This window comes from Stylophora pistillata, chromosome 10 (assembly GCF_964205215.1).
Source record: "Stylophora pistillata chromosome 10, jaStyPist1.2, whole genome shotgun sequence".
In the NCBI taxonomy this organism is placed as follows: domain Eukaryota; kingdom Metazoa; phylum Cnidaria; class Anthozoa; order Scleractinia; family Pocilloporidae; genus Stylophora; species Stylophora pistillata.
In genome coordinates this window covers 24,005,225-24,032,739 of record NC_142528.1, presented here as the reverse complement: position 1 = coordinate 24,032,739, position 27,515 = coordinate 24,005,225, and the positions used below count along the sequence as shown (strand labels likewise).

General features: G+C 38.7%; 3 protein-coding genes across 4 annotated transcripts; 1 reads left to right on the top strand and 2 right to left on the bottom strand.

Moving 5' to 3' along the window:
- Positions 1-450: 450 nt before the first annotated feature.
- On the top strand, positions 451-9,696 carry LOC111321472 (uncharacterized). Of its 2 annotated transcripts, XM_088736114.1 has the most exons (12): positions 451-573; positions 907-993; positions 1,708-1,762; positions 2,482-2,547; positions 2,825-2,904; positions 3,629-3,803; positions 3,968-4,120; positions 5,967-6,200; positions 6,981-7,127; positions 7,598-7,828; positions 8,869-9,067; positions 9,565-9,696. In XM_088736114.1, the coding sequence occupies exons 4-11, from the start codon at positions 2,514-2,516 to the stop codon at positions 9,051-9,053; spliced, it is 1,239 nt and encodes a 412-aa protein (XP_088592240.1). In that variant the 5' UTR covers positions 451-573; positions 907-993; positions 1,708-1,762; positions 2,482-2,513; the 3' UTR covers positions 9,054-9,067; positions 9,565-9,696. The 2 variants fall into 2 exon arrangements, with proteins under 2 accessions (XP_088592240.1, XP_088592241.1); XM_088736115.1 differs by lacking the exon at positions 1,708-1,762.
- A 205-nt stretch (positions 9,697-9,901) lies between these two features.
- On the bottom strand, positions 9,902-16,682 carry LOC111321430 (uncharacterized). The gene is made up of 4 exons (XM_022924310.2): positions 16,449-16,682; positions 13,721-14,104; positions 12,018-12,560; positions 9,902-11,365 (listed from the first exon to the last, which is right to left on the bottom strand). Exons 1-4 carry the CDS (start codon positions 16,558-16,560, stop codon positions 10,347-10,349), a joined length of 2,058 nt encoding a protein of 685 aa, XP_022780045.2. The 5' UTR covers positions 16,561-16,682; the 3' UTR covers positions 9,902-10,346.
- Positions 16,683-17,154: 472 nt separating this feature from the next.
- LOC111321476 (uncharacterized) lies at positions 17,155-25,597 on the bottom strand. Its single transcript, XM_022924369.2, has 4 exons — positions 25,499-25,597; positions 22,998-23,382; positions 20,671-21,213; positions 17,155-19,823 (listed from the first exon to the last, which is right to left on the bottom strand). Exons 1-4 carry the CDS (start codon positions 25,502-25,504, stop codon positions 18,817-18,819), a joined length of 1,941 nt encoding a protein of 646 aa, XP_022780104.2. The 5' UTR covers positions 25,505-25,597; the 3' UTR covers positions 17,155-18,816.
- Positions 25,598-27,515: the final 1,918 nt, after the last annotated feature.

Here is a 27,515-nt window from a genome sequence, read left to right as displayed (position 1 = left end):
GAGTTTCAAAGCTGAGGTTTTGAGCTTTAGCCCTTCGTCAGAGTAAATTGAGGAATTGTGGGTTGTGTTTGTGTTTATATGAAGAAAATGGAGCTGCGCAATTGGAAACATGGTAACGAGAAAAACAAGAATTAGTTGAATGAAAAGTGTTCGTTGATATTGTTGGGATTAAGAGTGCCGAATTGAAAGATAAAATGTTTTCTAGCGTTTTGCTTCTTTTAGAACAACCTAAATGTAAGGAAAGGCCATAGACTTCCATATGCCGCTTAGAAAGATTGGGCAGATTAAAGGTTCAGAAATCAACCGATGCCTTCCACCCCAATCAGATGCAAATTTAGAAAAATTTGTGATCAGTTCTTCACCTGCGTTTCCCGCCCACCAGAAGTTCATGTTTTCTCATTGGTTCCCTGTGGCAAAGAGATTATTCAGCTGGTCAAATGTATGTATACGAAATAACTAGCTATAGCCAGATTTGTAATATATATGCCATAGATGTGAAAACTATTCTGTGGAAAAACAGACCAGCGCTTTTTAATTTTCAAATCGTCTTTTGTTGCCACTCAAGACCTAAAGGTAGGTTTGTCTTCGATTCATTAAAATGTGAAGGTGTAGTCTGATCTTCACATGTTAACCCCGGGTTCAAACCATTTACTGCATTCATTAAAATGTTGAGAATTAAGTGAAGTTTCCACAATTCCCAAGATGAAAAACCAGTAAACCCAAAAGAGCTCGTTCAGTTGCACTCGAAGATACAGTGTTTTGTACCTCAATAAGACGGAAGGAAGCCGAGTGCAAAAAAGAATGTGGAAGATCACCGTTTGGGAAAATTGAAACCTTTGCTCGTTCTGATATTGTGCAAACTTTCCCATTGATGAGTCTCGTTGAAAATGAATTTATGCACGACAGGATAGTCCCTATAAAGGTAAAGGACTGCATTCTACAAAGATTTTGATGAAAAAGGCAGAAAGGTTCAACTGAGAGAAAAACATCAAGGTATGTCAGGTCTTCTAAAAACTGATAAATTATACTGATTGCATTCTACGATAACCTTTCAGAGGAATCGAGAACGAAGAGTTCTAGCAAAGGTAATTCAGTATTTTCAGGGAGCAAATATTAAAAGATCTCTGAAGAAAAAACTGATCTGAAGAGAAAAACTGCATTTACGCTGATAGATTTTCTGGTTTTTCAACCATTCAACCTTGAAATTATTCCAAATTGAACCGCTGTAATGAATCTTTTTTTTTTTTCATTTTGTAGATCGGGGTTAACATTGATAACTGACAACGTAAAGAACTATTTGCAGTTGTTTCGATATACATGTAATTGGATACTTATGCTGAGTAAATAATAACTGTAACGGACTTTCTTGCCTCAACAATTAGCCAATAACATCGATCAAACGGATGTAAACTAATGTATCAAAACAATCATATGAAGAAATTGAAGTATTATCGGAGCTAGCTGTTGTCATGTCGCAAGTTTTAATTTCAATCAGAGTATAAAAATTGTCTTTTTTTCCGAAAGTGTCTCTCTTAGCACAGTTCCTGTCCCCTTTGTTTAAATAACTTCGACTTTTTTCTTAAAAATTTTGGCACCAATAGGCACCGATTGTATTTTCTACGATCAGTATTGCTAAATATTTGATAAGATATTTCCGATATCATTACCGATATTGTTTAAACGGGCAGTTTCACTAATGTTATTTAGGAAAAACAGTTTCATTTGCACCGTGAGGCACCAAACTTGGGACGTACCCAAACAGGTAAAGGCGAATTTTCATACATTGCCCTCCCTAAGTCCAAACTTTTTACCCGATTAGCATCCGGTCGGTGTTTAAGTTTGAAATACAAAAATCAGTTTGAAACCAATTTCCTTTTCTAAGATACACTCAAGAGAAATTCCACAATTTTTTTATGGTATGCACCAGAAAGGGCTGCCAAACAAATTTTTTTCAAGCGAAAAAGGCTGAGTAAAGGATAAATTTGGATATATCAACAAAGTTGAAATTGTAAATTGGCCACCGTAACGATTACAAAAGCTGACGTTTCAAGCGTTAGCCCTTCGCTCCGACGAAGGGCTAACGCTCGAAACGTCAGCTTTTGTAATCGTTACGCTGGCCAATTTACCATTTCAACTTTGTTGATATATCCAAATTATTTCGTTACTCCCACCGACGCAGCCCCAAACAGTTTCTCTCGAAACTATCAGCCTTTATTCATGAGTAAAGGATAAAATCGGATGGGGGATGGATTTTTTCAGTACAAAGTACGAAATAATCTTAACAGTGAGGGTCACTTGGAGAGGGGACGTGAACGTAACGATTAAAAGCCACCTCTCTCTCCCCACAAAAACACAAACATCCTCTCAATAAAACACGTTTTTTTCCTCAATGCAGACAGCCCCCCTACCTCTTTCATCACCGCCCATCGGTATCGCCCTTGAATAAAAGCATTTCTTAGTTAACTTATTCGTTTCAAATAGATCACTGGAAACTTCGACGAGATTCCTTCAGAATGCTGCCCATCTTGTTAATCTGGATTCTTTACAGTTAAGTACAAGGCACCAGTTATTATTTACCGCCTGTGGGAAGGAGAAGGGAAAAGGGGGCGGGGGAGGGGAAGGGGGAGGGGAAGGGGGAGGGGAGAGTAGGAGGAGGATTGTGGACCAGAAAGGGGATCAATAGTCGCTCATAGAGTGTAAAGGGGAAAATAATTGTGAATCGTTTTAATCTAACAAATACAAATATAATTTAGTGAACTTTTTGTCAGAAATAAACTTAGGACAGCAAAAATGGTAAGCTTACTTTTATTTCTATGATTGTTAGGTTTGGGAACCGAGGCAACCAATATCTGCAGAATTGAATGTGATGTGAATTTTAAAACTATTGGATGCTTTAAAGATTCGGTAAGAGTCCACCGATGAACGTTTGAGTATAAACTGAGCTAAACAGGGGGCAGGGATAAAGCCATCTCAACACGGGATGGTCGGTTTTACATTTGGTCCAAGAAAGCCTGGAAAATGCAATTAACTTTTGGCGTTTACGGCTAATCGGAAGAAATAAAAATACCTTTAAGAGTTGATGGGAACTCCATGTAAACACAATCAAACTGTCTAAAGCGCGGGAAAACGCACGTGATACAGTCAGGATTGGTTGTTTTTCGTTTTGTCTCTGATTGATTGAGAGAGTGGCGCGAGATTTCTAGACTGACCAATCACAGAGCAAAGTAAAGCAAAACCAGTACAATCTCAGATTACTCTTGACACTCCATTGAAATGGAATTTCAGGTAACAAGACAATGTTACCGCTGTAAAATAAAATCATAAGTTTAAAATTAAATATATTTGTAAAACTAGGTATATGCTGAAATCCTCATTCATTCATGAGTCGGAAAATATGAATTATTGCAGACAGTCATGTCTAACTCGATTAATTAATTAATTAATTAATCATCTTAAGTATTCACTGTTTGGACTATGCCTATGCTCTTTCATACTTTGGAAACTTTTCCTATGACAACAAATTTCAGTTTCGGTAGTCACTTTAGAGAAGAATACATTTGATGGCAGATCTAAATTTAAAGTAATGTGGATTTTGTTTTTGTTGGTTTCTTTGTTGGTATGTTTTCAGACAAAGAGGACGTTGCCAAACTACATCTTAAATGAACGCGACCCGTCAATAAAGAACTATGGTGGCCGAAAAATTGAATGGTTCAACTGGAATGTTTATATGCCAGGATTTGTTTGCCGCTGCGCCAGAAAAGCAAAGGAGCTTGGCTATGATGTGTTTGGAATTCAATTCTACGGTGAGAATGAAATCTTACACTAATTTGTCTTCATTTCTAAATCAAGTTCGCGGCCAACATGTTCTGAACATATGGCATATTTGAAAATAATTCCAACATTTGATAAAACAAACCGTAAATTCTTCGGTATTAATTTTTGATCTTTTCAACTTCTTGCATCGAAGGTGAATGCTGGGCAGGACAAAAATCAAGCAACGACTACATGTCCCTGGGTAAGGCAGAGGCAAACAAATGTTTAGGCGATGATTACAAACCATGTGGTGCATTCGATCGATTCTGCGTTGGAAAACAATGGATCAACATGGTGTACGAGATCGGTGAGTTTTTGGCGAATGTACATCACCACCCCCCACTCCCCTGGGGAGTAGATAAACTCCTTTTCGCTTCATACTACTGAAACCGTAGTGAAGCGCCGACGTGATGGGCCACTTAGCTCGTAAAAAGACTTTAATTTTACCTTTATATCGTTTAAATCTCTTTAGGCGTTAAAATTCGGCAGAGGTGTTGTGTTAGCATATTTCAAACGACGTGTTTTGACAATTACACTTAATTCACTTGCGAGTCGCAGAAGTTGGCTCCGGACGATAAGGTCGTAAAAACGGTGATAAACTAAAGAAAATTAAATTAAATACAAAATAACATAAAAGATAACTAAAGGAAAAGTTAGGACAAAAATTTACTTACATTCTGTGCCATGTGAAGTCCAAGGAGACGCTTATAGAATAAGTGACACACGCTTAAAAGCAAGGATGGACCGATACCTATACCAAATATCTGATACCAGCGATACCGAAGTCGGATCGAAAAACATCGATACCAGCGAAGAGCATCGATTCTTTCGATACTGCACGTGACCTACCCGCGCCTTAATCTCCCGCGACTAACCGCTGGCAAGTAGCCGAAAACACTCCGGGCTCAAGATCGTGCATGTGCGCATTTGTGTGAAGTGTGTCGTGCAGTGTAGGATTACCGCAGTCTACTGGTTAAAGTACAACGTTTCACTATGGAATAGGCCCCGATTCTATTAACTGTAAATGTAAAGTCACTCAGTGCAACGGCAACAAAATCACAACTCACAACAATCCAGGCATTACAAGGACATATCTGGAGTAACAAAAATGAGTTGCAAACTACTATACCTGCTTACTAAAGAAAAACCTCGAGCAGGAAAAGCACTGAGGAAGGTTAAATAGTTCTAAAGTATGGCACCTCTGTATGGTCCTGTATGCCAAGGAGTCTCTGATGATCAAGTATTGAGGCGCAGGGTCCATAATAAGTCGTGCAGCCGTGTTTGTTTATTCAGTGACCCGTGCAGTGACTGATAACCTTTCACTGTACGCCTTTTGATCATGAATGCAAAAGAAATTTGCAGATTGCTTAATATAGTAAGTAGAAAGATTGCACCATTGCGGTATTCTTCATTTCCTCATGAAAATTAAAAATGAGTCCCAATAATTGAAATAGAAATTATTGACTTGTTCGACTGTCTTGTTGATACTACTATATAGAACTGAACTGAGAACCGTGCGAGGGTGTCTTCATTTAGCCAATCAGATCACGTGACTTACTATTCATTTCAATTACGTCACAGTATCGATATCGATATCGAAGAAAAAGGTAAATATTGTACTCGGTATCGTATTGATTCGAAAATGCCGTATCGGCCCATCCTTACTTCAAAGACACGTGAGAAAGACACCGGGCATTTCGGTCATGTGACCAAGTGTGGAATTATGTAAGTGGACACGAGGTGTCCAACAGCAACAACAACAAAACAAAAATGATGGTCACATCTTAGTTTTAGACTAAACAAGAGTGACCTCAAAAAAGTCTTTAAAAAAACCACGGCGATGACAGAAACGGGGAAGCAGCAAAATTACTGGTCTCATTGGTAGAAAAATAGCTCAGCACGTGCATTTATTTATGAAAACTTTGCACATTTCTTAGCTATCCTCCGCAAAACAACAACATTAAAACACTAAAATTTTCGTGGTCTGGACGGAAACCCCAATTGCAAGTTATTTGAGTTTCCTTTGGAAACTTATCAGGGCACGGACGTCAGTCAAAAGCCCATGGGTTGCAATTGCCCAGGGGGACGTTGAAACTTCGAATTGATCGGCGCATACGTTTTCAATGTGTTTACCTTTTTCCACTCCTCTTTAGTTGACATGACTTGTAGCCTTCAATACGAGACGGTTGGCTGTTTCAGGGACAGACACAGAGAACCTCGACCCTTGCCAAATTACCTGATGAATGATCGCGACGTGTTCCATAACAAATTTAGCGGGAAGCTCATTGACTGGAAGAACTGGGACGTTTATCTGCCAGACTTGGCTTGCAGATGTGCTAAGAAGGCACAACAAGAGAACATGAGCTTCTTCGGTCTGCAATTCTACGGTAAGGTTTTGCAGTTCCATGAAGAAGATAGCATCTAGATAGTTCTAATAAAGTATTTAGCCAACAACGTGATACAGAATACCTGTTGATTTACAAAATCTCTCTGCGTTAAAAAAAAGTACAGCGCGCACCAGTTTCGTGGCGGTTAGTATTACTCACCGAAATTAATTCTGTGTCACGTTTAATGATGCGCCAAATTCATCCTATTCCTTGCATTAGAAGCTGCGCAAATTAACGTACATCGGCTTAAGCTTAGCACAGCGCAAACAAAATGTACCCCTTGGACGTCTGCAAACTTTATTACATCATTATGGAATGCGCAATGATTTCTCTTGATTGCCTTGGATCATTAAAGCAATTTCCAACTGAGTGTCGTAACTAATCTGGGACTGCTTTGGTTTTGCTTTGCTTCGCTTTGTGATTGGTTCAGAAAACTCGCCTCACTTTCTCAACCAATCAGACACGACTTGGCACCTTGCGTTTTCCAGCGCTTTCGGCAGCTTGGTTGTTTGTACTTTTAAGTTCTCATTGGCTCTTGAAAATGTTGTGATAACTTTGGTTTTGGTTTAACGACACAGACTCGAAAAGTGCTTCTAAGTTTCATGTGTCCTCTTTTGTGACCAATAAATTATTCCTTTCAAGGAACTTCAAGCTTTTGGATAGCGGTGCAGTCTGCTAAGGTCTTTTCCATTCAAGGATACGGTTGCTAGAAAATCCATACATTCTGTGTAGAAAATTGAGATTCTTGAGCGTATTTTATTTTCTTTTGTTTAAAAACAGGGGAGTGCTGGAGTGGAGATAATGGTCAAAACACGTTTGCCATGGATGGCCTACACAAGGCGTGTACTGACCAATGTTATCAGCCTTGTCAGCGCTACAGCAAATTCTGTGTTGGACAAAACTTTGCAAACTACGTCTACAAAATAAGTGAGCAAAATGGATTTGTTAGAGCCTTTCAATTTCTTATTCATAGATCGTTTGTAGTTATAATCTATTAAATTAAATTAGAGAGGAATCCATCGACTTTCAGAAAACATCACATTCACATGTCGCGCGAAAAGTTTGCCACATATCGAGATATTTAATACCATCTAGTTGTCTGCCTTTGTTGGCGGAAAAAGATACAATCATGCCAAAATATTTTTAGAGTACTTCATCGTTTCTAGGTTTTTCAAGTTCATTGAAAAATCACATAGTTTTTTTGACATCGTACCCAATTAAAAGGATTTCTATGAATGTTGATTCCCAAAACAACTTTAAATGAATCACTCCTGTTTTTTTCGTTTTTCTTTTGTTTCTTTTTCCTTCTTTCTCTCTCCCTTTGTTGTTGTTGTTGTTGTTGCTTTTTTTTTACCCTAAATCCACTGTCTGTTTTTTTTTTTAATGTACGTATTAAGAGACCGACAAATGTGAAATTGAAATTGATCCGGTTGGATGCTTTAACGAAGTGAGAAATGATCGAGCTCTGGGCGAGGAAATCTACAACGAAGTGGACCCATCCAGCCCGGTATTTGCAGGACATATGATAGACCCAAAGGACTGGAAAAATGAATTTCCCATGTTCCTCTGCAACTGCGCCCGTAATGCAAAGGCGAAGGGATACGATCACTTTGGTGTCAACAATTTTGGTGAGAAAATGCAAACGTTTTGTTATTTTTATCAAATAGACAGACAGGCGTACATTCAGACAGCAAGTGGATAGGTAGGCAGGCAGGCAGACAAAGAAGCACAGATAGGTAAGCAGGGAGGCAGAGAAACAGACTGACAGACAGACAGATGGACAGACAGACAGATAGAAAGACAGACAGACAGTCAGTAAACGAACACGCAGATAGACGGGCAGACAGACAGATGGATATGAAGGTATGCAGACAAACAGACAGACAGACTGGTAGACAGTCTGTAAACGAACACGCAGATAGACGGGCAGACAGACGTACAGATAGATATGATTATGAAGGTATACAGACAAACAGACAGACAGACTGGTTGGCAGTCAGTGGACGAACACGCAGATAGGCGGGCAGACAGACGTACAGATAGATATGATTATGAAGGTATACAGACAAATAGACAGACAGACTGGTTGGCAGTCAGTGGACGAACACGCAGATAGACGGGCAGACAGACGTCAGACAGATATGATCATGAAGGTATGCAGACAAACAGACAAACAGACTGATAGGCAGTCATCAGTGGACGAACACGAAGATAGACGGGTAGAGAGACAGACAGAGGGCTGTCAGACTAATAAACCAACATTTTAAACTTATGCTGAGTAGGAAGTCAATAGTCAAACAATAAATACAAAAAATCGTAGACATAGTCATGGACAGAAATACACATGAAACAATAGCCTGCTCACTAGGACACTGAACGGGTCAGACAAATTGGTGGATAATGAACATAGAAAACTGTCAATAGCAGACGAACCGACATACAGCAAGATAGGTAGGCAGAGAAAACAGATGTTTGTTTGATTCATATACTGACATATAAAAAAGAGCTTCTCTGGCCTTTGAGGAGGTTTCGTTTTGAATATCTACAATTTTTTAGGGATAGAACCAAGGTTTGCGTCAATATGTAGCTTTGTCGAAAATCTAAATGATTTCTCCAGAGATCTTACATCTCAAGATTACACTTTTTTAAAATCAAAATTCCTGCCTAGGGTCATGTTGGAGCGACGAAGTAGCCGCAGGGAGGTACAGTTTACATGGCGAATCTTCACTGTGCTATGAAGGTGACACCAGTAACAGTGGAGTTACTCCTTCCCAGTGCCCACACGGCTCCATGCTGTGTACCGGCGGACCAGTAACCAATTATATTTACAAGATCACGGAATCTGGAAAGTGATTTCACTTTTTCAGGCAAGTGATTTGAAGCATTTCTATTAAAACATGCTACGTAATTGACGATCTTTCCACGGGATGGTCCGGGGTAACCCTACGTCTCATATGCCACTTTGTAATCTGTAATCTGTTACCGCACAGACACAAAGCAACATAGAATCTATTTTATAAATAGAACTGAAAGGAAAGATGGTAAGTCCTGAGCTCGGTAAAGAAATAGAGAAAGATGTTTTTGGGGACTCAGAATGCTTTCTTTGTCCTGCGCTAATGACAAGACAAAAAACATATTTCTCTATGGAATCTATCAGTTAAATAAACAGCTTACGACAGCGAATTGTGGAAAAAAGGATTTAGTATTGGTGGTAGTCTCATCCTCAATTCAGGAAATTGTTCCTTGCAGAATAGATTCAAGGATTCAAGTTGTACTCACTCAATTCATGAAAACTAGAGCTGAACAACCTATTTAAATCTTTCAGATTTGTTTAATCTGACGGATGTTCATTTTAAATTTTCAGTTGCAACTTGCATCTTTTGGGAGTATGTTCCAGGGATATACAGTTTTGGTTATACAACAGTTGGAAAGTCATTTCCATACCTGAAGAAATGTATTTAAGTCCACTGTGAAAAGAATAATAAATCACATATTTAGCGGGGTTAACTAAATAGTCTTTTAGTTGTAATGGAAAGGATCAATTTTAAAGCAATTTTCAACTCCTTTAATTTTCCAAGCTGTTTTAGGGCTAACGCTCGAAACGTCAGCTTTTGTAATCGTTACGGTGGCCAATTTACCATTTCAACTTTGTTGATATATCCAAATTATTTCGTTACTCCCACCGACGCAGCCCCAAACAGTTTCTTTCGAAACTATCAGCCTTTATTCATTTGTTTTTAGATTACATTGCGTTTACTTCATTATTCAATTTGACTGGTCAAAATACTCTAGCACGATCTTCTCCACCAATCAGACGCTCGACCATTCGCGTCGCGCTTTGGTCACTCACGATTTCCCGCGTTCCAGGCCGTCTAACTGTTTTCCTCAGAGGGTTCTTTCCCTTTTCTAGAATTTCCAAGAATGTAGTTTCTACGCAAAATCCCGCTGTAGATGTTTACAAGCGAAGGCCACTAGAAAGGACGCAGTATTTTCGAAGACATGTCGGAAAGAAGTTTAAATATATAACCTTTCCCCCTTAAAAGAATTGTCCAATATGTGTAAGATCGATGTTTTCGACACACGTGGCAAGTAAATCTGAGAAAATCTGCTGTAAAACTCCACCAGTTGGTAGGAACGAATTATTATCTAAATTCGTTGTCTGCACAAACAATATGGTCTCAGAAATGGTGCGCGACGTCCAATACATCTTGGCTGATTTCCATACGTATTGATTCGAGAAATGTAATGTAAAACCTTAAAGCCTCCAGTTGAGTTCATTGCCAAGAGTGCTTCAAACAAACCATCACCAGGTGTCGTTTTAAACTTGATCTGGTATTTCTTTCCTTGATCTGTTGGAACGTCTTTGTGTGAGCCACGACTTGGCATTATCTGGTTAGCTTCAAAAATCGCCTTTAACTCTAGTTGATGACAAAGCTTAGCCGTGATTGGGCGAGAAATCAAAATGTCATTAATGTGCTTCACAGCCACCTTAACAGCTTGATGAACATGAGTGTGAGCAATGTCGATGGACTGCATCCGGCTTAAACAGGGACAATAAAATTCTGGGATACCAGTGTCTTCACAAGCTCTGTCATTTGGTAGCGATTCAAAAAGGCTTGCACCAACGGTATCCATTTCAACAAAAGTTTTCTTTGGAAATGTTAACAGATGCTTCATCGTTTTGTAGAGATCGAACGGTGATGTTATGATCCGGGAATTCCTGATCAGTGCTGCCATTTGCACCGGATAACTGCGTTTGAACCAAGCAGGGAAGGTCAAAGAAAGAAATGGAAGCCGATGTTCGAGTTTGCCCTGAGGACTATCACGTATAACACCATATGTGTAGGGACCATGATCACCCATTGTAATGAACAAAGTGTTGTTAAGAAGACTATTGTTCTTTAATGATTCAAAAAATTCCACAAATCCGTCATCCCCACCACTAAGAAGATTAACCGTGCGATGGCAGAGGTCTGACAAAAATACGAAACCAAATTTTCTTTTTCCAGGATAGGACTTCATGAAGCTCTTTAGGTACTGCAGTTGCAGCTTGTACTGTGCAAGGGAGTGCTTGCAGAGGCCACCATCATACAACCACCACAGGGATCTTCCATAATGGTCAGTGGGTTGTTCATTGAATCCTTTCAGTCGAAAGTGAAATGCTCCTGAGGGATACAAAAACTGAGCTCTTTTCTTTGCTTGGATAACACCATATAAAAAAGTGATTGATTTTTTTTTCGATGGATAGTATCTAAATAATGTCCAGTAAAATTCACTCAAATTGCAGTCAAAAAATCATACAATTCTGATCTTCGCCGTCACGAAGTATATTTCTAAAAAATTCAAATTAAATGTTATGGTTTACGACTGCAAAGATTTACACAACCTTTCGAAAAGTTTTTTTCAAATAAGCTAAAAAATTTCGACCACGGACGCCGCCATTTTGAAAACAGCTCAGTAACCTGGCGACGCAAACACCAGATTACTGTATCCACGTTAAGAGGTTTAAGGAACTCATTGCAAAACCTCATTTTTCAATCAAAAGTACCTTTCTATTTTAGTTCCCAGTTTTTTTAACGATCGCTATCTATCGCTATCTATCACTTTGTGGGAGTGTTACGCAGAGGAAAGCGGTCATATTCAAAATGTCGGCATACAAAAGAAATTTTTGCCATTTTCCAAAGAAAATTCAATTATGCCTAGAGCGTCTTTCGAGGCTGAAAACGAGTCCAGTGTTATAATTGCACACAAAATTTTTAATACTGGAGATAAAATCACATAATTTCGGTAGAATGCTTCCACTTGAAACCGATTTACCTATAGATGGCTGATCTTCACTCCACATTGTAGGAATTCCGAGGGTTTTGAGATCTTTAAATATAAATGGCCACTCGTCAACTACTCCAGCATTCTTAAAACCTTTCCTTGCTTCCTTGAATGCGCAGTTTTCCGCCAGTGACTTGCCAGTTAGGAAGGCAGACAAAGCTGGTGCTGTATTTTCTCCGACTATTGAATAACTCTTGAATATAACAGAATCCAATTGCTCCTTCAAGTAAGCATAGGTCTTCGGAACCATTCTTTGGAAATGGGCCGAGGATGTTCTGTCTAACCCTAGAACCATTATGTTTAAAGGTGCGTTGTGTGTTTCTTTGCGCTGCGCGACGTCGGGTATCTCTGAAATCGAAGCATGAAAATCTGTCTGCTGGGAGCCATCTTTAAAACGAACTGTCACTTTTAAAAAGTCACTATTTACATCGACCTCTCTCTTCGCTAAGTCTAGAAATCTCTTTTCTCCCAGTGATACGTTAAAGTCAGAAACACGAATCAAAGGCTCGGCAAAGACCTCATCAACTTGATGCTCTAACAAGGAGAAGAAAAGAAATGTAAATAAATAACCTTGCGGGTGAAAGGGGAAGTGGTAATTTAAAAGGGGATTTTTGAAACTAGGATATAAGAAAACATACCCCACATGGATACAAACTCAGAGAGACTCAACGTGAAGACGATTATAGTTGATTTTTTTTTCTCTATCAAAAATAACTTCAAAAATAGCTAAGCGTTCTAAAGGATACTACGTCGTTAGCTGTCTTTACAGCTTGAAGAATTTAACCAGATGATGTTCTAACTTTGTCATTTGCAACTCACTAAACCTTTTGAGTGTTAAAAGGCTGATAGTTTCTAAAGAAACTGTTCGCGGCTGTTCACCTTCTTTATATGAACGTGGGGGTAACGAAATAATTTCAATATATCAACAAAGTTGAATGGTAAATTGGCCACCGTTACGATTATAAGAGCTGACGTTTCGAGCGTTAGCCCTTTGTCATTCGACGAAGGGCTAACGCTCGAAAAGTCAGCTTTTATAATCGTAACGGTGGCTAATTTACCATTTCAACTTTGTTGATATATTGAGATTATTTCTTTGGGTGTTAATTCTCCCCTCTAGTTAGCTGCTAAACATTTCTTTGATAATTAGTCACGAGAATTTGGTGTTAGATCATGATAATAACTTCTACCTGATAAGTTAAAGCATTCTCATTACCTGTTTGCTAGATAACGTATTGACTTTATATGAAGAAATTATATGTTAGTCACTTCCGTTCTGGCATCCATTTTGAGCAAACCTTGTTCCTTCATGGTTCATCATTATGCGCCTCTGTCATGTTTTTCTCTCTTACCTAAGTGATAATTTTTAGACCTCTCCGAGGTGAAGGTACTCAGTTTGCACGATGGATAAAGATGACTTAAAACTTAATTACGTTTATTTTTCTTATTTTTTTTATAGGGATATTAACATTATCAGTATGCCCTAGTCATGATAATCGGTTCGATATAGAACGACAACCCCATTTCCTTTGTCTTGCTTTAGGATGACAATGCTTTTGTTCCTCCTTAGTGCCTTCAGGACTCTGTGCTTCTTGAGATCGGCAGTAGTTGGCCGATATGAAGAAACATTGTCATCCTAAAGATATTAACATTAATGATAATAATAAATGGGGTTGGAATCATCCTCCTCAACGAACCTTCACTAACGTTATCAAGAAGTCTTAACACGTTATCTTCATACTCTGTATATAGTCTTCCTGTGCATTTGATGGATCGTACGGGTTTGAGAGATTCCATAATAACAGCCAGAAAGGGCTCCACTGTAGCAATTTTACAACCCGGTCTCCCGCCATCTGAATGGGAGTTGTTGTTGAAGACAGCCATAGGTAATGCGTATGCACCTTGGTCGTGAAGAATATTTGAACGGTTGAAGGTGAAAAGAGTCGTATACCGAAGCCCGTTGGAGAACTTTGTGACGTATTCTATGTATCTTATCAGCGTTAAAGCGGTGAGCGCGAATGCAAGTGACGCAAGAAGCCTTAGGATACTTACATTGACAGCCGCCATGTGGTCGTGGAACCCTATAAAAACAATTTAACGTTTATGACTTGAATTTATTTTATGAAATTGAATTTTCCTGGACATAGCTGTAGATATTTGGGTTATTTCATAAGAGGGGAGAAGGGTATGAGGAAAAAAAGAAGGAGCTTTCGTTAGATTAATTTTATTCCCCTCTTCCCCCACATCATTTTGTCCCTTGAAATAAGCCTTCCTGTTAAACTAGGAACCAATCAGTTCACAGTAAATCTTATTACCGATAACAGGGATTTTTAGCAGTCAGGACTGCAACTCTGAGTAACACGCTGATTAAAAAATGAATATATATTTTTAGTTGAAATTATTCAAATTGCTGAATGTATTTGCTGTCTCTTACGGCGCCACACTTCAACTTCATCGCAACATGTGTGAGAAGCGTTGAATTCCAATTTGAAACTTAAATAATTTGATGATTTCGCGTGGTTGTTTTGGAGAGGAAAGCTAAAAAATTGTACAAAGTTTTAAAACGTACGTGCTGAGCTCATGTTTTGCCTATTGGATCTTTGTTTCGCCACGTTCTCGATGACGTCGTCGTCACCTTGGCTTTCTTAAGGTCCCTGTTACCAACCAAGTGCTACTTAGTAATTTTCTACAGGGAATGTATACTTTTGGAGCTGTTTTTTTTGCAAGTACATCGTTGATATTTACAAACCTACATCTTAAATCAATAAACTGACTTAGAGAAATTCACAATCGTGTGGCACGGATGTGTCGCGGAGTGTAAGTTTCCTCATAGACGCGAATTTTTTTTTTCTTTTGTTTTGCTTTTTTTTTATCTTTAGCGCAAACAGAATTTTCCGATTTGGTGTTACTGATACTTCCATAGAAAATTTTCATATTTCAGAGATTTTCTACTGAAACAGCATCACATCAACAAAAAACCAAGTGAAGCTAATATTTTTCACCGATTGATTTGTACCGAGGAGAGTTAAATGAAAAAAAAGAGAGCTTCGCAAATGGGTATTTAGAGTGATTCCTAAAAAGAACAGCACGAAAAGACAAACGAATCGCGACCAAAGGTTCTCTTTCTCTTTAATCAATAGTGCGAAGTTTCGTTCGCCACATTTTTAATGATAATCCGAAAATTCATGACACACGGCATTAAACGTGGTGAGCGTCGAAATTAGGTCACCAGGTTCTAGCTATAGTGAACAAAGCAGGAAACAAAATTCCGAAGTACTCATATATGAGTTTCATATATTCAAGTTCATTAATAGAGTTTATGTTCGCGGGTATAAATTATATGTTAGTAGATCCCCACTGACTGGAATTCCTAAGGGAATCCAAAAATGGTTGGATTTAGCGGATAGTAAATGACTGAAAAAAATTGGGTCAATGAAAATCAGATCTTGTTCGAGTTACCGTGGGGTTCGAGTTAGCGGACGCTATCACTTTGGGACCTTTTTGTCCGCCGACAAACAGTCGGCGGGCAAACACAGTCAGCCAAAATGTCCATTGAAGTCCGTAAAATTCGCGTTTCGTGCCTGTCAAAAAGTACTAATTCCCAATGCACAACTTTGGTCAAAGTTCTGACTGATAAGCTTATAGAGAAAACTTCGCTTTCATTTTGATAGAGAGACTTATTTTTTTCCCCTTCAGCAATAAAAATAATCATTCCATGTGTTGTAGAGTATTCTAAAGGATTGCTTTTTTGAGTATTTTTAGGTTTACCTTTTGTTTTGATGAGTCTCGCCTTTTTGCGTCTACGTTGTTATTTTGGTAGATCTATAGTTTTGATTATTTATTTTTAGTGTGCTTGAACTTGGCTCAGTTCTTACCGTGCTAGACATTTTAATCGCTTGTTATGGTTGAGGATAACTAGTTTGCTAGGTGGTCATGTTTGGGTTAGCTGACCGTGGGAATTTCCAAAACAGGATTTTCAGTGTGGGTAAAAATCAAGGTCAGTTTTACCAACCCAAACACGACCACCTAGCAAAATAATTATCCTCAACCATAACAAGCGATTAAAATGTCTAGCACAGTAAGAACTGAGCCAAGTTCAAGCACACTAAAAATAAATGATCAAAACTATAGATCTACCAAAATAACAACGTAGTCGCAAAAAGGCGAGCCTCATTAAAACAAAAGGTAAACCTAAAAATACTCAAAATAGCAATCCTTTAAAATACTCTACAACACATGTATTCACCGCTACGCTAAGTTATAATAATTCAAAACGTGCTGCGTGCCAAACTTTAAAAAGTTAATAAAGATCGATGTCATATTTGTTCAAGTTACGAGATCCCGCCTTACAACTTCTTTTACTTTTACTTTTTTTTTCTTTTACTTTTTTCTTTTACAAATTGTTCATATTGTTGCAGGACTTACCTGTCGGAGGACTCCACCAAAGAAAAGAAAACAAAGCAAAAGCTACTTTACCTTTATGGTCTTTCTTCTTTAAAATGACTAAATCATATTTCTTATTTAAAACGTCAAACATTCCAGTTTTGCATGACAACCATAAATGTGTTGCTAACAAAGGTTTACTTAAATAAGAGCCATCAATAAAGAAATTATTCCAAAAAAAGAGCTTGGAATAATTTCTTTTTTAAAATCGAAAGTGCACTCAGGATAAGCATTTTGTTCTTAGACATCTCAAAGTTTAGTTTATTCAATTTTTTTAATAGGTAGGTGTTGCATATATAAGTTGACTATTGTGATAGTAATCATACAGGCGATTGGATGATTGCACAACTTTATTTTTAAGAGTGAAAATTTTTAAGCTAATATCTAAAGAAAGTGCTTTGAATTCGGGATTCGTTTTTACACATAGGATAGCTCATTTAGAAGCTGTAATAGGCCATTTCCGAGCTGAACCCTCGGCCTCTTTCTCAAAACGAGGCCTGGTACTCAATCACGTTTGTGAAAATGAGTTTAATTTGCATGTGAATACAAATTTATTTTATATGCACTAAGACTCGCTTTTTAAAAAACCAGGCTCTAGGTAATTCGGGAATGGACTATTTAGAGTGCTTTTTGGAACAGTTTTTAGTGCGAGCTTGTATTAATATATATCTAAATAGGCAAAAATCGATTTGTTTCAAAGGAACAATGGTACTTTTAATTGAGAATCTACGAAATTATTTTCAGTCACACCTCTTTCACCTAACAATAGTCTTTCGTTATTTCTTTCTGAAATTTCTAGAATTAGCGATTAAGTAACAAGCCTGCGGTGCAGGTGTCTTATTAGGGCAAGTTGACATCACATGGTTGATTTAGAGTTAAAGTGTATAGTAGGGGGGTGGGGTGGGGATGAAAGACGACAAGACACCGTTATTTCTATTTCCCCACCCCTTCCCGCTCCTTCCTTTTTGACTGTCTCTCAGTCCCTCGGTAGAGGTTTCTTTCTTACCCCAGTCATCCGCTACTGTATAATCAAAGATGGCAGCTATAGTTTTCACCAAGAAAATACTGAGAACGCGCTCGCCAAACTCAAATAAATACCGCCTTCTCCGCAGGCTATCAAGTTTTCTATCATAAATAAACATAGCACGCATCGTCTGATCGGTCAATTCAGTTTTCAAGCGGATGCTTCAGCAGGTTTTTAGAGCCCGCATTTGTTAAATTCATGCCATAACAGCAAAAGAATACATTTTTTCCGGGCTCTATAACGAGATAAAGTCCATTTCGGTGTTGGGAGAACAAGAGGAAAGCTTCTAAATCTCACGTGGCTTTATCACGTTATAGAGCCCGGAAAAATTTGTTCCATTGCTTAAATAGATGTCATATTGCTATTCGTACTGAACTCATACCGAGTCAATGTTTTTGCAGCTATCGGAACCTACGTCTAAAGGCTCGGGAAATTATCAGAATTTTGACAAAACGCTCGTGAAATTATTTCCTAATTTCACTCGTCGCCATTTGATTACACATACTAATTTTAGATACAATGAATATATGAAGTTCATATATTTTGAACTGCGGTATTAGATACGTATGATGCACGATCCTCGCAGTAGATAGCGCTATTTATGCAATAGCGAAAATCAGACCTGAAAAAAATCAGGCCTGTACGGGACTCGAACCACTGACCTCTGCGATACTAGTGCAGCGCTCTACCAATTGAGCTAACAACTTAACGGCCTGCTCCCAGTTGGCTTGTTAGCTCAATTGGTAGAGCGCTGGAGTAGTATCGCAGAGGTCAGTGGTTCGAGTCCCGTACAGGCCTGATTTTTTTCAGGTCTGATTTTCGCTATTGCATAAATAGCGCTATCTACTGCGAGGATCGTGCATCATACGTACATACTAATTTGTTAGCAAAAATGTAAGGCAAAACATATGTAACTCGTATTTCCTTTTCAGAAATGACCGTCCCTCATTGCAAGTCTCCTCTTAAAATTAACCATTCCAGTTACAACCCTTTGGTATGTGGCAAGTTGGCCATGAGGTAAATCCGAGCGTTGTGATTGGTTCTTACTGGGTCCGTATTTTGCCATACGAACAGTTTCCACGGAAACGGTCATAAGACGAGCATTTTTGTTCGCGAAAGCCGGCAAAGTCAAAATAACCTAGTTTGGTCCGAGTGCTTTACTATGAACTTCCTACTAACCTTTCTTGCTAGAGCCGTACTGGGGAATATTAACTAGGTCGTTTCTGGATGCTGCGCTCGGTCCGTACTGCCTCGACCTCGGGCCAATTTTCCCCAGTACGGTTTTCATACTGAGTTGGTAAGAAGTGAATAATAAAGAACTGTCCGTTATTTACACAAACAGTAAGGTCGCATAGACGGTACAGGCTCATAAATACACCGCGGCTGTTCACCGTACATATTAATACGATCCAGTTTGCCATAAACTTTAAAGTTTCCGGATAAGTCCATCCTGACTAGCCCTTCAAATATGCCATCACCAGGTGTGGTTTGAAATTGAATTTGATAAGTGCACATGGTTTGTTCAAGATCTAAAGTGAGATGTGTTTCAATGCTTGGTTGACTCTGATAAGCTTCAACGATCATCTTAAGTTTAAGCTGGTGGCATAATTCGGCTGTCATCGAATGTGACATTAATAGCTCGTTGATGTGGTCCACCGCAGTTCTAACAGCTTCCATCGAATGCGGATGATTTAAACTAATGGGGTGCCACTTTAAACACGGGCAGTAATATTCCGGAATGCCCGTATCGCTACAGGTTCTGCTGATAGAATAAGGCTCGAAAAAGCTTTTACCTGTTGTATCGCTCTCCATAAAATTCTTTCTTGGGAACGCTAACAGATGTTTTATCGTTTTATGAAGATCGAACGGTGAAGAAATAAAGTGAGTATTTTTAACCAGAGCTGCCATTTGATCCGGATAACTGCGTTTAAACCAAGTAGGAAAGGTGAAAGAAAGAAATGGAAGTCGCTGCTCTAATTTCCCCTGGGGACTTTGTCTCACCTCTTCAAATCTTGCACCGTGGTCGGACATGGTGATGAACATGGTATCATTCAAAAGATTCTCTCGTTGAAGAGACTCGAAAAAGGCTGTTATTCCGCCATCAGCAGCATGGACAAGACCAGGTTCACGATGACACAAATCGGAAAAAAAAGTGAAACCAAATTTCCTTTTCCCGGGATATGATTTCATGTAGCTTTTGAGGTATTTCAGCTGTACCTTGTACTGCTGCTGAGATTCTAAGCAGAGCTCCTTGGGCGTGGTTAACCATAGGGTTCTTCCGTAATGGTCCGTGGGTTGCTCGTTAAATCCGTTCAGTCTGAGAGTGAATGTGCCTTGGGACAAAAAAATAAAACAACCTCTGTCATTTCATATCAACTATTTTACTTCTAGGAATGACTAAAATATAATTTCTCCAAACAACATCAATACAATATTACGCAGCCAAGTAACGAGAATAGAAAAAAATATCAACTAAGGGATTATTATTTGATCCAAAACCAAAGTCTTAGAAAAAAAAAAAAAAAAAAGAAATGTATGGCCCACAGTAAAGAGAACTCTGGGTGTGAAAAGCCGTACATCAAGCGCATGCGCTGTCTCCGTCGCAGTTTGTCTTCAAAACTAACAGGAGAAACGATTGGATCGACTAAAGGGCTACTATCAAGAGACGATAAACCTAGGAGAGTAAATCCGAACTGCAACAAAGTTTGCCTGAAATCTTATGCACGATGGAGGCTATCACATTTCCAGGCGTGGACACAAATTGAGTTCGATCTTTGAGCAAGAGATATTATTAACAAGATATTCTGTTTATCGTGAAGATAATCATGTTAATCAAAAGTCCTAAATAAAATGCAGTGGTTGGACAAGTTTTAGAGCAACGGATGCAAAGATTACCAGCACATAAAATCAGCACGCAACAAAGTTATGTCACAAAAAAAAAAAAATCTCATTGCAGAAAATGTCTTCCTTTCTCTCTTAAAAAAAAAATATTGAATTTAATTTTAGTGAAGCTGACAAACTGTAGCAAAAAATAGCCGATGGCCGTGTCGCAAAAAAAAACCTTTGTAGCCAAAAATTCACTTGCCACCTTATTTACTACTCGCGAGATCCACGGAAATGCATGCGCGCGCAGCTTGGAGGCTTACTATGTCTCTTAATCATCGAGGGACTCGGCCTTACCCAAGAGGTAATCATCTTCACTCCACATCGTAACTATTCCGAGACGTTTCATATCTTTATATATGAAGGGCCACACGTCTACAAATGTAGAGGCTGGGTACTCTTTCCTTCCTTCACTAAAAGCGCAGTTCTCCTCCAATGACCTTCCCGTCAAAAGTGCAGTCAGTTGGGGCGTCGTAGACTCTCCTACGACTGAGTAACCTCTCACTATGATGGAATCTAGCTTGTCTTTCAAGTAAGTATATGTTTTGGGTAGCATCCTCTCAAAGTGCGCAGCCGATGTTCCATCGAATGCCAGAATCATTATGTTTAAGGGGGAGCTGTGCGTTTCTTTCCGCTTTGAAACTTCGGGAATTTCTGAAATCGAGGCGTGAAAATCTGTTTGCTCTGATCCGTCTCTAAAGCGAATGGTCACCTTGAGGAAGTCATCTTCCATAATGGCACTTCTGTTATTCAGGCTAAGGAAGGTCTTCTCTCCGTAGGTCGCATGGTGATCTGTAATTCGAAGGATTGGCACTGCAAACACCTCTTCGATTTGAGACTCTGCAAAAAAAGAGAAACTTAGTTCAAATAGGCCTGGTGTACCAAAATCCTGAAAACATACCCATTCAGACTACAGAAAAGTTGCTCACCGATTCCAAGACCCTTCTTGTTGTTCACGAATTACAGAAACGTTTGACTGTACTCTTACAACCGTTGTCATCATATTGTCTTCATTAGGGTTTTCAACATATACATCAAGGACACAGTGAAAAGAAACCTGAGGCGGGAGAACATTGCAGAGGCTTACTTGGGAGCGGCGAGCGAAGGACAGAAAAACCTGGAGGAACTTGATTAGGGTCTGAACTCTTTGTGAAACAGTTACTGTCGAATCGACAGACTGCATAGTAGTAGCAGTGGTATTCAAACCTGAATCGCATGATTGAATAAAATCTTGTATTCTGATTGGTTAACGAAGCCACGGATATTCTGCATGGAATTGCGAGTTGAAAACGAAACTGAGTGATATTGTTTCGCATCTCTTGTTACGCGCTCAGGATAAAAAAAAAAACCAATATTTCTGTCTTATTTTTTCTTATTTTCATTCAATTATGTGATTCAAGAAAAATCCATTGAAAACCGATATTGTACTCATCCCTTTGCGATTCCTGCGATATCGGTTTCCGCGTGCAATTTAACGCGGAATTCCCTCGTCAGGCATGAATTTTCTCATAGAATTACTTCCACGACAACCGCGACCCATTTAAACGTATTTAAATTACTATGCAGACACTTAATAAACAAGGTCCTGAATATCCACAAGGAAGAGTTGAGCAAACAAAAATCCCCGTCATATGCAGTGATTATACCGCGTGGCAAATCATAAGAGAAGAAACACGTGTAGAAGCTTGATTTGGCCAGGAGCGTTTAACCATATTAAACCACCTCAACATGTTTTTGAGCTTTATATTTAATAACATGCCGATTTTCCTTGTTATTAGTTGGATTTGAATAATAAGAGAGCTATTGAGCTCGCAAGAGTCGAACATGGTCAGATGTAGAGAGGCTCGGCCAAATCCAGTTTGCACCCTTCGAGTTGGCCTCCTACTTTACAAATCCCTCCCTGCTAAACAATGCACCCTTTCGTCTTAGGGAAAACTTGTGACAAACGGACTTCTCATGACCTGTAAATCATTTTCTCAATTTGAGGCCAATTATCACTATTTATTTCATATATACTGAGATGTTCACTGTAGAGTACTACCGTTGGCGTCTCTGATTTGACGAACGATATCTTTTCACAGTCGTTCGCTTCCAATCTTTGAAATGTGTCGGTCAGTAAGAAAAGAAATCTCAGTATGTATGATATAAAAACATCACACCATGAAAAGTGTGCACGAGCGATCATTGTGCAATCGTTGGGATGCATAAAAAATCTCAGTTGTTCGCTGCGCTCATTCGACCCTTTTTTTTTATTTTTTGTTTTTTGATGCATTGCAACTCGTGAATAAAAATAGTTCGTGCGCACTTTCCGTGGAATAATCTCTATTTATCGCCTAAGAGGTCGAAGAAATTTAACTAATACACCCCCCCCCCGCTAAGGCTCTAAGTAATCTGAGGGTCCCCTCATTGGCAGTCAATTTTCTATATTTCCCCCTTTTTATTCTGTTAGCGCCGACTGATCCACCTTCGTTACCCATGATAATTATGTGATCTCCCCAAAATCCTTCCACCCGCCCCTCCCCTCCCACCCCCTCTTCAGTCGTTATAAAAAGACTGGTCCCTAAAACTGAAACAAAACAAGAAAAACAAAATAAAAACAAAACACAAATCGGCCGTAAACTAACCTTCATTGACATCGTCAAGTAGTCTTAACACGCTATTTTCATATTCGGTGTACAATCTTCCAGTGCAGTCTATTGACTCTACAGGCTTGATAGCTTTCACCACGTATGGACGGAAAGGATCCAGTTTAGGAAGTTGGCATTTCTTACCATCATGAGAATGGTTAGTATGAATATGCGTTATTGCGCATGTCGTTCGGGAGAACTTCGTGTCCCAGTCAGTACGAAAGGAAAGGTCGATTGAGCTACCGACTTTCGCCATGTAGACATTTAACAAAGGTTTCGTTCTAACGAGGTACATCTGTTCCAAGAGTGTCGCAATAATAATAAGACAGATGAAAACGAGGAGGATTTTTAGCCATTTTCTGCGTTTAAGTCTGAAAAATAACTGCAATGAAAATACTTCAATCAGCTCTCACATTCGGTCACTATAGATATTTAGTTATGGTGACCCGTACGTTCCGCGCGCTTTTATCGAAAAACATTTAGCGAAAATGCCCTGCCGTAGGCAATGCGCGAGTAGGGCCGTACAAAGCGGTCCTAACAGAGCAAAGAAAAAAAAGAACGATGTACATATGATAAAATATTTGGCTGTCGGTCATGACCCACGAAATTTGCTTATGATGCACGAAGCTTGCTGCGCTTGGTTCATAGGTCATGACCACGAAGGAAATATTTTCCCGTCCTGTCCTCCATCTCCGTCAACAATTACTTATTAAAAAGCGAACTTATTCGCGAAAAAATTTGAAAATGGGTAGTTTTCACTATGTGCGTCAGTTTTCAACCATAACACTGAGAGAGTGAGACAGATTTCCTTTCTCTAGTCCAATGATTAATTTCCCACGAGTTATCATGATTGACTCATTATTGACACGTGTCAGAGAAAGCTTTCCGGGCTTTCAGAGTAAACTTTTTCATTAGAGCCATTAACAAGTTTTCTCAGGAAATGTTTAAAGTACATAAATTCTCCATAAAGTCTAAATCCCAGGCTATTCCCAGATGAAACTAACGCTGAATTATCTATTTTCAAATGAAATTTATTTTCCACGTTCTTCTTTTTCCCTACACAAATTTTAAAATTTCGGTTTTAGCTTACATGTAATGACAGCCTAGCGCTGTCGCCTGAAACTTTCTCCTATCACATGAGCAACAAAAGGGACCTTCAGCACGCCGAGAAAGACGTCGTCTTAAAAAATGAATTCATATTTTCAATAAGATAACTTGCGGATATCTTAATGTTTATCATCTATGACGGCGCTACACTTCAACTTCCGACGGTATCAAGTTTATGAACGACGTTAAATTCCAAATTGGTACTCAAACAATGTGCCGTCGTGGTTTCTGTTCTGAGACCAAACAAATAGTAAAACGCACGAGAAAAGCTTACTCAGGTCCCTAAAGACAAAAAGACTCGGCAGAGCCTTGTTAATTTATCCTTTTGTCGTTCTATTAAGCACTGAATATTCATAAACTCAATTTTTTTGGATCTCTTTATTTTGCTAATGACTATTGCTTTCACTGTCTACCCATAGTCCCTCTGTTAAGTGACCCGTATTTATCTGTCTTTTTCGACAGGTAGGCGAAACTAATACTAGCTTAGGACAAACCTTTTGGAAATAAATCCTCTTTTCGGAAAATAGAAAGTCTCTTTCCCTTGGATCGTGAAGCCCCGAAGGAAAAAAATAAAACAATACGAAAGCGCCATGTTATTGTCAAGGGTTAGTCGATACCTCATGGCATATGGTCAAAAGCGTGTCACGGTGCATATGACAATTTTGTGTAACGATTCATTTCGCAATCTGCTTTCGGTTCAACAAAGGAACACTTATGCTGGATTTCATTCACGAAGACTCACAAGATTATTTAGTTATTCACGGCAGAAATTACGGTATTTCCACGGCTGCTTTGGTAATTGTCGGGGCTCTAACTGAAGGCATGAATGGACAAAACGGTGGACAACAGCGAACTTCCCATTCAAATATTAAAATTCAATGCGTGTGTCTTCCCCAGTTCGATATCAAGACTGTATCATCGAAGGACATTTTCCGGTTTAAAATAATGAAAATTTTTGGTTTATTCCCTTCAGTCTGCGGTTCATAGTTCATATTCATCATCACTTTTCATTTGTATTACTTCAGTTTATTAGCATTCCTCCATTGTTGTTGTCCACCGGGTACGCTCCAAACACCTATCGCCGTTCTCACCCAAATCAAGAATAGGTATGTCACTTCTGTTTCATCAAAAGTAATTAAGAGTAAATTACTTACACTGAGTAACCTTTTCGAAACGAAAAAAAACATAATATTCGTTCGCCTTCAAGGAAAAGACATTTTTCAAATGATTGATTGTTACTTAAAAACATGTTTTCCAAAGCAGGAAATCGAATGCAAAATTTTACCAGTATTCTCACTCTACTAACGAAATTTAGTGGTTACAATGGATAGATATTAAGGACACATCTTGTAGAAATACAGATATATCGGTGTTTTCAGTTATGGACTCACCTTCATGGCTTCAGCGGATTGCTCAGTTCAGCTCTCGTAGAAGACGCTTCGAGTATCTTTCCCGCTGTCTTTGGAGATGTCACGCTGTGGTCACACCATCACCATTCAATGAGTTCAATGTTTGATTGTTAACCTGTTTGGCGAGCTTGTTTAGAGCATGACGTTGACTGTTCCTGTACAGCCGCGAGGAAAATAATCATAAAATGCAATAAAGAATGTTTTCAGCGTTAAACCGGCAGAAAAAAGGGATTACTCAGCCCTAGTATTTGTAGAAGAAAATAACATAGACAATGAAACAATTCTTGAGCGATGTGAAATAAAACATACACTAGACAGATTTGATAATGCTTAACATAATTTTCAAAAACGAAATTTAAAACCTCTTTCACACCAAAGCCAAAACAGGTTGTCAAACACGGTTTGTAATGTTTTCTTCACTGAATTAATTTAAACTGACGTATGCCAACTTCAAATTTAGCACGATAAGTTTAAAATTTAGTGATTACTTGAACCTTGTGCGAAATTTAGTTTTCGGTTTTTTTATTGCTGATTTTTATTTAATGCCTCTTGGTTTATTATTTGCTGGTGTTGTAGTGCATAAGAATATTCCAACTCAGGAAAATTCAGTAAGGCGAAAGATTTCTTTGGATTTGCTCCATCTCTTCTCATTCTTCGTCTTTTACGACAAATAACCTCGTTCGCAAGGGTCTCTCATCTTCCAGCCCCCCGGAGCGGAAACGAGGTTATACAACAAACGCAAATTTTCCTTTTGTCCCGTCAAGACTATGGACAAATCTGGCACTGTGACGTCACTTAAGTTAGAAGAGATAAGAATCAAAGATAGGAATCAAAGATAGGAATCAAAGACAGGAATCAAAGATAGGAATCAAAGACAGGAATCAAAGATCCTCGTGTTTGCGCAGAGACCTTGAGCGCGCTGTGAAAGACGTCGTCTTAAAAAATGAATTCATATTTGCAATAAGATAACTTGCGGATATCTTAATGTTTATCATCTCTGACGGCGCTGCACTTCAACTTCCGTATCAAGTTTAAGAACAGCGTCGAATTCCAGATAAATACTCAAACAATATGCCGTCGTGATTTCCGTTCTGAGACCAAACAAATAGTAAAACGCACAAGAAGAGCTTGCTTAGGTCCCTAAGGACAAAAAAGACTCGGCAGAGCCCTGTCAATGAATCCTTTTTTTGTTCTATTAAGCACTGAATATTCATAAACTTAATTTTTTTGGGATCTCTTTATTTTGCTAATTAATGACTATTGTTTTCACTGACTACCTATAGTCCCTCTTTTAAGTGACCCGTATTTATCTGTCTTTTTCGACAGGTAGGCGAAACTGATACTAGCTTGGGACAAACCTTTGGAAATAAATCCTCTTTTTTGGAAAAGAAAAAGTCTCTTTCCCTTGGAACGTGAAGCCCCGAAGGAAAAAATAAAACAAGACAAAAGCGCCATGTTGTTGTCTGGGGTTAATCCACAGGGAGCCCACACAAGCGGCCCACACAAGCGGCGTGTCTGGTCGTTCGTTTGTATAGTATTAAATAAATTAATCAGTAGTTTCACTAGTAACCTTTGTGGCTTCCTTTGGTGTTGATGTATGGGATCCCATGAAAATGGGTTCCCACTCCACTGATGAGCAATCTCGTGATCAGTGGGTAAAAAAGGAACAAAGCGTATGCAAGGGTGGTGATGAGTGTGTAAAATGAACATAAAAGTTAGGTGTTAAAATTGAGGGAGCGACTTTTGTAACAACGCTCATAAACTCAATTTAAAATTGTAAAAAATATATGTTATATATTATTAAAATAAAAAATCAAATAAAAATAAAATAAAATAAAATGAAGTTAAAATATTATATAAGAGTAACTGTTACAAAGAGGGGGAAGCATTTAGGGTTTAGGGTTAAATTGCTAATGTTATATTAGAGTTTTGGTTATAGTTGGGGTTAGAGTTATATTAGGGTTAGGGTTAGAGTTATATTAGGGTTAGGGTTAGTGTT